Source organism: Sorex araneus, chromosome X (assembly GCF_027595985.1).
Source record: "Sorex araneus isolate mSorAra2 chromosome X, mSorAra2.pri, whole genome shotgun sequence".
Classification (NCBI taxonomy): Eukaryota; Metazoa; Chordata; class Mammalia; order Eulipotyphla; family Soricidae; genus Sorex; species Sorex araneus.
Genome location: NC_073313.1, coordinates 16,969,971 through 16,984,631, shown reverse-complemented (window position 1 = coordinate 16,984,631; position 14,661 = coordinate 16,969,971). Strand labels below are relative to the sequence as shown.

At 49.6% G+C, this 14,661-nt stretch overlaps 1 protein-coding gene across 2 annotated transcripts in view; it reads right to left on the bottom strand.

Moving 5' to 3' along the window:
* REPS2 (RALBP1 associated Eps domain containing 2) overlaps positions 1-8,682 on the bottom strand; it is a 243,405-nt gene extending 234,723 nt beyond the window's left edge. For both annotated transcript variants that reach the window (XM_055121665.1, XM_055121666.1), the window contains exon 1: positions 8,327-8,682. In XM_055121665.1, coding sequence (XP_054977640.1) covers positions 8,327-8,542 — 216 coding nt within the window. In that variant the 5' untranslated portion in view covers positions 8,543-8,682. The remainder of the gene's footprint in view (positions 1-8,326) is intronic.
* Positions 8,683-14,661: the final 5,979 nt, after the last annotated feature.

Below are 14,661 nucleotides of genomic sequence, written 5' to 3'. Positions count from 1 at the left end.
GTCAACAAGGAGGTATCTCCACAACGTAACAATCGGCAAAGGTTACACTGAGTCACGCAGCAATACCCTGCTTGAACATCACACACACACACACACACACACACACACACACACACGTACACATGCACATGCATGCACCCACTGCACACGCAGAGCAGAGAGGGGATGAGAGGAGAAAGAAACTTCCCGTCCTGCACATGCACTCAGGACAGCGGCAGAGGTCACAGGAAGCTCTAGCACTAACCGTGCTTGGTTGTACTTCTTAGGCTAAGTGACAGCTACACAATTACTTGCTGGGTAATTCTCTAGTCTAGCACCCCTGAAACATTTTTGTAGCAGATCAGCAAATAGCCATTATGTAAATGTTCGCCTTTTAACCAGACAATGGCTTGGAACAGGCCCGTGTCTGCGGGTACTCATTCTCCTTCAGGGGGAAAAAAAAAACTCTGCAGGGCGCTGCCGAGAGCGCACAGCAGGTTAAGGCGTTAGCCCTCCTAGTCGCTGATCTGGGTTCAATACCAGGCTCCCCATGAGGTCCCCCGAGCCCGGCCCAGAGGCCCAGAGTGACCCCAGAGCCGGAGCCAGGAGACAGGCCCTGGGCACCACTAGATGTACCCGCCCCCCACCCCCCCCAAAAAAAAAAAAAACAACCGTGCCTGGAACAGTTACATACTCCTTACTGTTTCAGGAGGCGGAAATCATCCAAAGATTTTAAGAAGCAGACTATTTCATTTACATTTTCTGGTTGTTTTTTTATTTACATTAAAAAAAATAGTTCTGACTTGGCTGAGAAGGCAGCTGCAAAGCTCTACAAGACTGAAGCCCAGGTTCAAGGCCACGCCACGGGGACCCTGGGCACAGAGGTGGGGAGTGGCCGGCCAGCACCGCTGGGAGGAACCCAAAAACAAACCAGTACTTCCGTATTCCAGCAATGATAAATGTTCACACACACTCCCCCAAAAAACCGTTATAAAAAAAGACAAAACGTTGTACCTGGGGTCTTCTCTTATGATCAAACAGTTGCTTCAAAGAATTTTAAGAGAATTTTTAAGGATGACTTTTTCCCTGAGATGGGGGCCCAGGCAGGAACATTTTATAACCCTAGCAGGGAATATCCCCCTCCCCCCAGCAGAGCAGAGAGCAAGCAGGACACGGGCACTCGAGCTGGGCGTGAGGTGGGGGAACGGGCAGCCGCAATGTTGGGATCCCATTCGGGGTCTTGCACATCCTAGGCACGTGCTCCACCACACGAGCTGTCTCCCTAGTCCTGGGCAGGAACTTCTAGGTAGTTAAAATAGTGTGACAGTCTATGGTCCCAGAACAGCCAATAACCATACCCTCTGCCCGGACCCTGCATCTCTCCCCTCCACTCCCCACCCCCCCACCCCCCTACCCCCCAACCCCCGCTCCCTGCATTTAGTAACTGGCTTTGCATTCTCCTGTTTGGTTTGCCATTGCTTGGAAAGATCTACTCTATTATTCTGTCTGTCTCTATGGCACCAATGAGAGAGATCACCTGGTATGTTCTTCCTATGGCTTATTTCACTCTATAGGATACCTTCCAAATCCCCACTGTGATGAATTATATGCTTTCAAATCTTTGCTTACAGTGGCATGGTATTTCTGTGTGTGTGTGTGTCCATACCACAATGGGGGGTACAGGACGCAGATACACATACCCAGCTGTGCTTACTCCTGGCTCTGCACTCAGGGATCAAGCCTAGCAGGGTCCAGGGGAACATACACGGTGCTAGGGATTGAATCCAGGTCAGCCACACGAAGGCAAAGTGCCCGACCTGCTCTACTCCAGTCACCCCTAACGGGACGTTTGGGTTACTTCCATAGTCTAGCTATAGTCCTAGGTGTGCATATACCCCTTTAAAGCAGTGTTTCGGTGTTTGGGCCCTGGGTCATGAGAGCCCTAGTTCACTTATTTGAGAAATCTCCAGGCTGGACCAATAGTACAGCGGACAGGGCATTTACCTCGCACACGGCCCACCCGGGTTCGATTCCCAGCATCCCATATGGTCCCCCAAGTACTGCCAGGAGTAATTCCTGTGCATCGCCGGGTGTGACCCAAAAAAGAAAAAAAAAATCTCCATATTGATTTTCATGGAGGCAGAAGCAGGTGACATTTCCACAACAGTGAATGGCAGGTCCTTTCCCACCACTTCCCTGTCAACGCTAGCTGTTTTCCATCTTTTTGATATACACCCTTCTCAGTGGTATGAGATGATATCTCGCTATTCTTTCGACTTGCATTTCTCTGATAATAAGCGATGATAAACACTTTTCAATATGCCTGCTAGCCATCTGTATTTCTTCCTCGGGGAAGAATCTGTTCACCTCCTCTCCTCTTTTGGGTGGGGTTATTGGATTTATTTATTTATTTGTTTGTTTATTTATTAAATCTGGAGCTTTGTGAGTGCTTTGAAATCTTGGATACTGGCCCTTTATTTGATGCATTGTGCCAGGTAGGAATTCTTTTTAAATATCTCCTAATTCAGGGCCAGGAATATAATTCAGTAGTAGAATATATGCGTCTTCTGTCTAATATTGTGGGTTCATTCCTCAGCATATAGTTGTGATTCTTTACCTCAAGCAAAAATGCCTAAATTATCAGACTTCACCTACAAAATTTTTCCTGGTTTCCTCTGATAATACAGAACCAACGGTGTTTTGTAACAATTCCCCTTAGCATATGAGCTAACTGCCACAAAAACTGAAATTGCAATGACTTCTTAAAATATGCACAGCATTCCCAGAGACTGAAACACTATCTGAAAAGATATCTGTAAAGATAATTGTTTGCTAACTTATGCCAGATACAAAACTTTCCAGTTTAAGGTAGTCATTTTATTTCTGGATAGTACCTTTCAAACCTTTTCTTACTCAAGGCCTGGAGAACCAAGAGCATTTGCTTTAGGAAGTGGCCTCCTTGGGGACCAGGATTTGTGCTGATCCACTGCTGTACCGTCAGCACCAAGGTCAACGCAGAAGAACCCTGAAAACGTCAACACGTGGCGGTCCCACCCAGCCTGACCCCCACGGCACCCTGTACCTGCTGGTAACTGGCCGGCTCTTACCAATCACTCCAACACCTGTGGTTCTTTTGTTTTTGTAGTCCCTGCTTTTACTTACTTATTTGTTGGCCTTTGGGGTCACACCTGGTGATGCTCAGGGGTTACTCCTGGCTCTGCACTCCTGAATTACTTCTAGTGTTGCAGTGTTGCTCAGGGAACCATGTGGGATGCCGGGGCTTAAACCCAGGTCAGCCGTATGCAAGGCAAACTCCCTACTCGCTATGCTATTATTTCTCCAGCCCCCAACCTCAGGATCGAATCCAACTTTTGGACCAGAGAGACAGTACCAGAGGGAAGGTACTTGTCTTGCATGCAGCCAAACCCCGTTCGATCCCCAGCACCACAAACGGTCCCCCAACACTTTGAGGAGTCACTCTTAAGTATGTCTGGGTGTGTCCCTCTAAGAAATAGAACCTAACTTTTTAAAATAAGTGAGGGGCAAGAGAGATGGCTCAAAGAACTGAAGCACATGTTTTGCATATAGGGATCCAGGATTCAATATACACCACCGCACAGTACCCTGAGCACTGAGCACCAAGCACTAGGAATGACCCCCAGCACCTACAGATATGGTCAAACACAAATAAGTCAGCACATAAAGATACTCTCTAAAGAGATTTTTCGAATCTTTTAAAATAGGCTCTTATGGGGGTCACAGTGGCAGTCCAGCGGGTAGGACATTTGCCTTGCATGAAGCCGACCCAGGTTCAATCCCCGGCATCCCATATGGACCCCGAGCACAGCCAGGAGTAATTCCTGAGTGCAGAGTCAGGAGCAACCGAGTATTGCCGGGTGTGACCCAAAAAGCCAATATATATGTGTGTATGTGTGAATACACATATATACGTGCTATTATGATGCAATAAGATAGAATTCAAAATGGCAAATAAGCATATGAAATACAAATTAAAACAAGATATCACCCTATTCTCCTTAGAACAGTCAAACCCCAGACACTGACATTAAGTTCTGGTGAGACTGTGGAGCAACAGGAACCCTCATCCTTGGGGCCCAAGCAATAGCACAGCGGGTAGGGCATTTGCCTTGCACGCAAACAACCTGAGTTTGATCCTTGGCATCCCATATGGTTCCCCAAGCATCGCCAGGAATAATTCCTGAGTGCAGAGCCAGGAGTAACCCCTGAGCATCGCTGGGTATGACCCAAAAAGAAAAAAAAATAACTCTCATCCATTGCTGGGAGAATTTAAAAAAAGGTACAGCCACTTCAGCAGACAATTTAGCAGTTTCTTACTTAAACAAAATACAATTTGGGGGAACCTCCTAAGCTGTACTCAGGGGGTCCTGAGCCCACTTCTGGAGATACTCAGCCAATCAGGCCAGTGGTTCAGTGCTAGAGCCCAAAGATTCAGTGCTTCTAAGGTCCTAGGTTGCCAGGTACCACCATGGTCACCCCAACAGTGTTGGGGGTACCAGAAATGCCTGGGAAGTCATGTGGTGTTGGACATCAAATCTGGATCACGCACGTGCAAGGCCTGGCCCTAACACTGTACTATCTCCCTGGCTCCTCACTTGAACATTCTCTGACCTGAGCTAAAGACCTACGGTGCTGCAAATGTGGAAGAGTTTGAGCCCTGCTCATATGAGACCCTGCCTCCAGCCCCTGCCACCGTGAACACACACCTACGCGCACACACACAGGAACAAGTTAGGTGCACACAGCTGTTCAGAGCCACTTTATCCATAACTGCTCAAACCTGAAGCAATCAAGAATTCCTCCAGTTGATGAATCCAGACAATTTTGTGGTATTCAGCATCATAAAGAAATGAGCCATAAAGCTATGAAAAACCTTAGAGAAACCTTAAGTGCGTATTGCTAAGTGAAAGAAACCAATCTGGAAAGGCTACATACTAGATGATTTCAACTATACAACACTCAGACAAAAAGGCAACCCCTGGAGAGGATGAGGGGTGTACAGATTTGACAATACCGGTTCACTGATTTCTGAAAATGGTACCACTGGTGGGAAATGCTGATCGGGGTGAGGCTGTGTCAGGGGGTGACAGGGGATATATGACCAGCAATACAGTTCTGCTAGGGCCCAGCGGCACTTTATGTCACACCTGTCAGTCCTAAGGGGAGGGCTTGACATCACCACTTGGGACCATCCCTAATTCCTTCCCCTCAATTTTACTGCAAACCTAAATTTGCTCTGAAAAAAAAGTCTATTAAAATTTTTCTCAACTCTAAAAATCCCTAACGATACTTCACTCCACAATAAAGTTACAGGTGCACTGCTTTATTTTCACCCTAAGGATGAGACCAAATTAAATAATTTTATAGAGCGTTTACTCCAGGTGAGATTTCCCCCTCCTTCCCAGAACCTGAGGGTAATCTTAATCGTATGTTTATTAAGAAGAAAACCCGGATGTTACCATAGAAACTACCAGCTGCCGTGTGCGTCCGTGATTTGAGCAGCTATACCTGTTGGACCACTTACTTCTGAACTTACAGGTTCCTGTTTAACAAGGAAAGACTCAGAAGTCTACACTTGCTTGCGAGAATGCCTACCCTCATGGGCAGTGCCAACCGAGGGCAGTGCGTGCACACAGCCTCGGACACACACCGCCCAGAAGGTTCATGGAAACGAGGCAGCCGTCAGCCACTGGCTGTCTGACGCTGCCCTGTGCAGGAACCTCTGATGTTCATTTTCACCTGTGTAAAGAAACCTGGATTATTGGAATTTTGCTCTACTAAAAGGGAGGGGTGTGGGTCGGAATGAGGGAGCTGAGCAGCCGGAGAGATTTACAGCAAGTAAACTTCTCGGGGTGTCCCTTCTGGCCGGCCACCTTCTAAAGCGGTCTTGTGTAAGCAGGCTTCAACTAGACATCAAGAAACGTTTGTGACGACACAGCATTCATGCGCAGGCTCTGTGCCTTGGGATTTTTGAGTCATATATGCCTCAAAGGAGCCTGAGTTCCCGCAAAGCACACTCCTCAGTTCCTTAGGAGACCATCAACACAGCCAACAGGGCCGGAGAGAGGACAGAGAGAGTCAGGCGCTCGCCTTGTATGCGGCCGACCCAAGTTCGATCCCCAGTGCCCCATATGGTCTCCCGAGCACCACCAGGAGTGCTGCCTGAACAGCGATCCAGGAGGAAGGCCGGAGCACTGCTGGGTATGGCCCCAACAAACAAAAACCATAGCCAATGTGTGAATGTGCCCGCCTTCCCTTACCGCAGCCCCCGTCCAGCTGACCAGGAAATGAGCCCGAGCTGGTGTCCAGCTGACAGGGACATGTGGCAATGGCCCTGAAGGAGCGATAGCATTCAACACATGATGCTGGTAGGGCTCGGTGCATTTTCAGACACGTTTCCTGCCTGGTGTAGCTCACCTGCTCGAGAGCAACGGCAGAGCTGTCCATCCAGGACTTCGGGGACAAAAGCCAGGGACAAAAGTTCTGGGACTGCTAATCACATTTTCCGGAAATGACAACTTCCAAAAGATTACTGAGCCACTCAATTAGTGCATGCTCAGTGAGAGTGATGAAGAAATCCCTCCTGCAAGAGAACCACAAAACCCTCAGCACTGCCCCTGCAACTGCAGCTTTGAAAAACCACACTGTGGAGAAGGGCTGGACAGACAGCACAGCAGGCACGGTGCCTGCCTTGCAGGACGCTGACCCAGGCTTAATCCCGGCAGCACATCTGGTCCCCCATGGCCCCCCGGGCGTGAGTGCAGAACCAGGAGTAAGCCCCCAAACCAAAACAAAATAAAACTGTGAAAAGAGATAAAACACAGGAAGCAAAGTGCTTGCCTTGCATCCTGCTGACCCAGTTCAACCCCCAGCACCACACCTGGTGGGCCAGCACTGGGGGGGGGTGTCACTCATGCCTACAGAGCCAGTAGCGGGTTCTGAAAAACACCCAAGAACCCCTCCCCCTCTCCAAACAATACCACTGTGGGGCCTAGGAGACTGCTGATTAACATGCCCCAGGCTTTGAGTTCAATGCCCAGAAACATTGAGTTGCACCAGAGACCTGCTCCGTGTGGCTCCAAATCCCATAGGGGGTGACCTTGGTCGGCCACAGGCACTGCACGGCCGGGTGTTTAACCATCAGCCCACATCACAGGCCACAGGGTCAAGTGGCACCCAAAAGCAGCCTGGCCCGCAGCGCCACTGGGAGTGGAACCCACACAAAAAATAAAATGATTAAAAATAAATAAATAAATAAATAAAATGATTATCCTAAATATTCTATTGGCGATCATTTTTCCAAGTGGCCATGGCTTTTAAGAGAAGCCTCATTTCACATTTGGGACCTGATATTGACGCTCCTCTCCCCGGGAAGTGCTGGGAGCAGTAAAGGACAAAGTGTCCATCACTTAGTCTTTGTCCAAGATCCAAGCAAAGCATAACACAAAAACAGCATCTGCTGAGGCTCATCTTCCGCCTTTTCCAAGGATGCAGCAGCTCCAACGAGGGGGCTTCCGTCACTTTCCCATTCTATTTCAAGTTCAAGCAACAATCGGATGGGGCGCTAGGAGAGTTCCCCCCTGGAGGGCACGTGGCCTCATGTCTAGTCCCCAACCGGAAAGCTTGGCATTGACCTAACAGACATCCCCCTGCAGCTCTGGATTCCTGTTCTGCAACTTGTTATTAGGCTTTTTCAGTTTAATCCTACTATTCAGAACGCTTCGTGGGCATATCTGCACCCACAGAGACGGACAGAATAAATATTCGCAGGTTTCCAGCCCCTGGAGTGAGCAGCGTGCAGCCCCCCTCCCCCCTCCCCCGTCCCTCCCCCCTGCCCTGCAGACGCACACGCGCTGCTGTCCCCTTCAGTTCTACTTCAGCTCTCAGCGAGGCACCTGGAGCGCCCACCCGGGGTGGGGGGGTGCAGGAGCCGCCAGCAGAGGTTCAAGCCAACTCCGGCCAAAACAAACACCACTTCCACCAACTGGGCAAACTTTGGGTCTGGAAGACTGCAGAGCGGAGCGCCAGAAACGGGTGCGGGAGGGGACGGCGGGTGGGACCAGCTCCAGGGAAGGAAGCCGGCTCAGCTCCCCCACGGAGCAGAGCTGCGGACGCGGCTGTCCCCCGGGGCGCAGGGGACAAGGGCGTCACCGCCGTCTCCAGCGGCGAAGTCTCCTTCACGGCGACCTAGCCAAGGTCTCCGGGTCCCCCGAGGGGGCGGCGCTGCCATCCCCCTCCGCCCACCGTGTCCCCCCCACACACACCTGGTCCCCACAAACCCGCCAGGGCGGGGCACGCGGGGACCTACCTGGTGCAGCGTCTCGGCGGGCAGCTGCGATGCCCGGAACAGATCGGCCACCGGGCCGGTGGCTGCAGTGGCCCCGCCGAGGGCGGCTCTGCCCGCCTCTGGGGGCCCCCCGACTGCGGCGCCGGCGCAGCGCGCGAAGAGCTCGGAGTAGCACTGCTGCTCGCCCTCACTCAGCAGCAGCCCCGCGCCGCAGCCCCCGCCCGCCGCGGCCTCCATGGGGCCGGGGAGGGCGAACCCGCTGGACCCGCTGCACCGACCCGCCCGTGACACCTCCGCCGCCTCGGCCTCGGCCCGGGCCACCACCGCCACCGCCCCCACGGCCCGCGAGTGCCGCGCGGGCGCTTCCTCCCGGCGCGCCCGGCCCCGCCCCCAGGCTTGAATGTTGTGCCCCCGCCGCACCGCACATGGAGACAGGCGCGGCGCCGACCAATCGGAGCCAAGGACGGGCCGCCGGCCCCGCCCCCGCCCCGCCCCGCGCCAGGTAACTAACACGGGGCGCCGCCCGCCCGCCCGCGGATCCCGGTCTCGGCCTGCGCCTCCCGGCCTCCCCGGGCAGTGGACGGCGACCATCGGCGCCCGCTCTGCACCGCCGGGCCGTCTCCGGGCTCTCCCCCAGGTCTGGGAATGGGGGAGAGGAGGGGAGGGGTCCAGACGCACCTGGAGAAGGGTGCTTGTCAAACGACGAGCGAGGCCGCGGTGTTTTCACACGAGCACCCTGAAAGAGGGTACAGTGCCAGGCCGGACCTTGACACCCCTCCCTGAAGGCCGAGGACCGGGAAAGTGAAGCGTCCCTTTCCCCGGAGCTGGAGCTGGCGTACTGGAAAACTTGGAGGTCACCGATGACCATAGGACACGGTCCCAGGAAGTGTCCGTTGCTTTGCAGGGTGGCGATGAGGTTGGCACACACGGGCAGGGAGGACTCAAACCTGGACTGGAGTCTTACTAGGGGGTATCACTGGTTGCTGCCTAATCCTAGCGCACTCCGAGGCCCAAATGCCCTTCAGCAGGGAGATAGCACTGAGCATGGAACTTGGGCTTTGCATGCAGGAACCCCGAGTTTGATCCCTGGCACCTCATGGTCTCCCAGAACCACCTGGTATGCCTTTCCCTCCCCATCCCCTAAAAAAAAACTGTTCGGGAGGGATTGGCTTTTTGGGTCACACCGGGAAGTGCTCAGGAGTTATTCCTGTCAGTGCTCAGGAGACCATTTGGGATGATGGGAATCAACCCAGGTCAACCGCGTGCAAGGCAAATGCCCTAGGCACTGTATTATTGCTGCAGCCCCTCCAAAAAAATGTTTAAAGGTCCGTTTGGGAAATCATTTGGTCCACCCCCAGATTTATAGATAAGGAAACTGTCGTTCCATTGGCATCTCCATTCACCCGAAGCTAGCAGACTACCCGCTTGTAGCAGATTACAGGTTTCAGACCTCCTTAACACAGGGTCCTAACCACCCAGAGGTATGCTTACTTGTGTAAGAAAACAAAAGTACTAAAAGGGGAAAAGCTTGGCACACCAGCAACAGTACAGCAAATAGGGTAAGTTCCATCCACGGCATCACATATGGTTCACTGAGAGATACCCCACCCCAACTCTTCCCCACCGCTTACCCTCCACTCCATCCCACGCCCACACTAGGAGTGATCCCTGAACCTAGGATTAGTAAGCCCTGAACACTGCTGGGTGTCCCCCACAAAAAAATTTAATACTTAAGACTTGGGGCCAGAGATATAGTACAGCAGGTAGGGTGTTTGCCTTGCATGCAGTCATGCTGGTTCCAGCCCTGGCATCCCATAGGGTCCCCTGAGCACCTCCAGGAGTAATTCCTGAGTGCAGAGCCAGAAGTAACCCCTGGGCATTACTGGGTGTGACCCAAACAGGCCAATAAATGAATAAATAAATAAACACTACAAGACTTGTCCAAGTTCACACCAAAAGTCACCAAGAGATTCCACATCTTTAGAACCCTAACCACGTGTCCCCCCATTACTTTTTATTCAACACACACACAACACACGCACACAAAACAAAAATATGTTTTTGTTTTGCTTTGCTTTACTGTCTTCTCACGAGGGAAATTCTTTGGGGTGGGGGGTTGTATTGGGGCCACACCAGTGTGTGCCAAGAATTGAACCAGTCTACACAGAAGGCAAGTTCCTTAACCCCTGCTCAAGCCCCTTCCCCTAAACTCCTTTTTTAAAACTTGTTTATTGATTGAGGTTTTGTGATTTCCAATGCTATTAATGGCAGCTTCCCAGCACACTGTTTTTGAAATGCTCCAACTTATGCTCTCCCAGTTAATGCTCTAGTCATTTTTTTTTTGGGGGGGGGGTGTCACACCTGGTGATGCTCAGAGGTTACCCCTGGCTCTGCACTCAGAAATCATCCTGGCAGTGCTCAGGGAACCATATGGGATGCCAGGGATCAAACTGGGGTCAACCTGTGTAAGGCAAACGCCCTCCCTGCTGTACTATTGCTCTGGCCCAGACCCTGCTCTAGTCATTTTTAAGTCCAGAAAATAAAATCTTGGAAGAAAAATGGCTGTGCCACAATACTGGCAATTCCAGGAAAACTATATGTTTGCTTCTCATTTCCTCTCTCTCTCTCTCTCTCTCACACACACATACACATAAGGTCTCCCTCTTTTTAATAAGAATCGGCTTTTTAAAAATTTTGGTTGTATGATAACCTCTCAATATCTGTATTGCAAATTATAATGCCCAAAAGGAAAGAGAGAGAGGGAGAGAGAAAGATAGAGGGAGGGAGAGAGAAAAAGAGAGAGAGAGGAGAGAGAAGTGCCTGCCATAGAGCCATAGAGGCAGGCGGGCTGGGGGGGTGGCGGGAGGGAAACTGAGGTCATTGGTGGTGGGAAATGTACAGTGGTGGAGAAATGGGTGTTGGATCATTGAATGACTAAACCCAATCATGAACAGCTTTGCAACTGTGTATCTCACAGTGACTCAATACATAAATACATAAATAAATAAATAAATAAATAAATAGATAAATAAATAAATAAAAGTTTTCTTGGTTGGTTTTGGGAGACACTCTCAGCTCGGCATAGCTCCCGGCAATTATTGGGGACCATTCCAGGTCAGGCTCCACACACAGAACCTGCTTTAAATGAACTATCTCTCCGGCCCATCGCTCTCTTTCTTTTGTTGTTTGGGCGTTGGTTTTTGGACCATCCCTGGTAGTGTTCAGTGCTTACTCCTGGCACTATGCTCAGGGATCATACCTGACCATATGCAGTACCAGCCATGTGCAAAGCAATGCCCTACTCGCTGTACTCTCTCTCTGGCCCTCTCTTTTGTAATTGTTGTGGGGCCACACCAATCAGTGTTCAGGAGTCAGTGAGACCACACCCAGAGATACTAGTACCATGCAGTGCCCAACATCGAACCCAGGACATCAACATCAAGGATGTTAACTTGTGACTGTTTTAACTTGTGCTTCTAAGGCAGGTGCTCTAAGCCTCCACGTTATTCCTCTGAGCCTTGCCAGCTTACTTTCTTTTTCATACCTCTTACTTGTTGGTCATTCTGTACTTCAGCATTATAATTTCTTCTGTACTATTTTTATTATTATTACTGCTATTATTGGTACCCCAAAGAGGGACTTGAAAGAGCTCTGCTTGGAATATGATATTTCACTCAAGTGAGACAAGGAATCCGGAGTTCCGACCTCCGCTGACAATCAAGAATCAAGGACACTGCCTCGTTTGCCAAGGCGTCAAAAGTCAGATGGGCCAGACACGTAATGCAATTTAGAGACGACCTTTGGACTAGAGCTGTTACCGACTGGATTCCACAGGATATCAAAAGACCAGATGGCCGCCACCTACGAGATGGTCAGACTTCTTCGTCAAAACCCTGAACGAACGTTTTGAGGCTCTTCATGTCCTGCTTGACACGACAGATATCACTGGAGTGAGCAGATACCATTGGGCTACACTAGCATGCAACAGGGACGAATAGAGACGTTACTGGCACCCGCTCGAGCAAATAGAAGATCAATGGGATGACAAGTGATACAAGTGATTGCTATTATTCTCAAATTCTCTCTTTAATAAGTCTACTCTTCACATTTTTCTTTATTCTTTTTTCTCTTTAGGCCACACCCATCAGTGCTCAGGAGTTACTCCTGGCTCTGCACTCAATAATGACTCCTGGAGGTGCTCAAGGGACCATATGGGATGCCAGGGATGGAAACTGGGTCAGCCGTATGCAGGGCAAACACCCTCCCTCCTGAACTATCTCTCCGGTCCCCCCTTTCCACTGCTTCTGTATATGCTAGTTGTTTTCTAAATGTCACTTTCATAGTCCATTCTTGCTTACATAAGTACCACGTGCTAAGTGATTGCACAACTGGAGCCCCTTCTTGCTTATTTATGAATTAGCTTGCATTTTCTTTTTTTTCTTTTTTTTTTTTTTTGCTTTTTGGGTCACACCAGCAATGCTCAGGGGTTACTCTTGGCTCTGAACTCAGGAATCACTCCTGGAGGTGCTCGGGGAACCATATGGGATGCTGGGAATCGAACCCGGGTCAGCCAAGTGCCAGGCAAACGCCAGGAGTAATTCCTGAGTGCAGAGCTATGCTATCACCCCAGCCCTAGCTTGCATTTTCTTACATAGTTTTTAGGCTCAGAGAATAATCCAATTATCTAAAGTCTGTCGTGTCAGAATCCAAAAAGTATAACGTGTTAAGTGTAAAACACTATCTGTAACAGTACTGAAAACCACAATGCAAATATTTATATATACATATATATATTTTTAAAGAGCCTGTCATATGTGTATATATATATAAATTTATATATGTATATATGCATATATAAATATATAATTATGTACATATATACATATTTTATATGTATATATAAATATACATATGTAGAATTGCACTGTCATCCTGAAGGGGTCGATGTTGAAATATTGTAAGCCTGAAACCTAATCGTGAATAACTTTGTAATTTCACAGTGCCTAAAAAAAATTAATTTTGAAAATATAAATCTGTTTCTGATGCTTTATTTCTACTTGAATGTGAGAAGTGTCTTCGTATTTGTCAGAAATGGATATCCTGAAGGGAAATGAACTCCAGAAAGGATATGCTTTGCTATGGCTAGATGCCAAGGGATGCTATCAGTCAGATATTGTTTTAAATTTGGGGTTGGACACTTTTTTTCACAGCACGGATAGGTTTCTTTTTCGTTTGTTTTTGGTTTGGGAGTCACACCCGGTGGTCCTCAGGGCTTACTCTTGGCTCTTTGTTCAGAGATCACTGCTGGTGGTGCTCTGGGGACCATCTGAGGTGCCAGGGATTAAACTTTCATCTTTCGGGGGGCTGGAGTGATAACACAGCGGGTAGGGCGTTTGCCTTGCACGCAGCTGACCCAGGTTTGATTCCCAGCATCCCATATGACCCCTTGAGCACCGCCAGGAGTAATTCCTGAGTGCAGAGCCAGGAGTGCCCTGTGTATTACCAGGTGTGACGCAAAAAAAAAAAGAATCTTTCATCTTCCATATGCAAGGCCAACTACCTACCCACTATAGTATTGCTATGGCCCTCCAAGGGATAGACTTCTAACCAGAAATCAGCGTCCAAATTGTCGATATTATTACATTACAGTTCTTTGGGGGAGGGGAGTGGGGAAGTGGGGCCATACCCAGTGACACACATGAGTTATTCTTAGGTCTGTGCTCAGGGGTCACTCCTAGTGGTACTTGGGGGACCAACTCAGGGGAATGGACTAGGGTCAACAGCAAGCAAGGCTAGCACCTTAATCACCTGTATTATGTCTCTGTCCCCTGTTGTTACAAATGCTTGATGAAAACTAATGTTTCTGAATGCAAAACCTGTTTCTCTGTGGCTTTACAATGTTGTCCTAGGAGATTGTTTCTGCTGCCTTACCCTTTTCACTCAGGGTTAGCTCTTCAAGTTTGTTTTTTGTTTTTGTTTTTGTTTTTTTTTTGCTTTTTGGGTCACACCTGGCGATGCACAGGGGTTACTTCTGGCTCTGCACTGAGGAATTACTCCTTGTGGTGCTCAGGAGACCATATGGGATGCTGGGAATCAAACCCGGGTCAGCCGCGTGCAAGGCAAACGCCCTACCCGCTGTGCTATCACTCCAGCCCCAGCTCTTCATCTTTGTATGGACCTGAGATTTAGTATGATTTGTAGAACCCAGTATTATGTCTCCCCCTTATACATTTTTTCATTGAAAAGTCCTATTTGTCGGGGCTGGAGCAATAGCACAGTGGGTAGGGTGTTTGCCCTGCATGCAGCCGACTCGGATTTGATACCCAGCATCCCATTTGGTCTCCCAAGCACCGCCA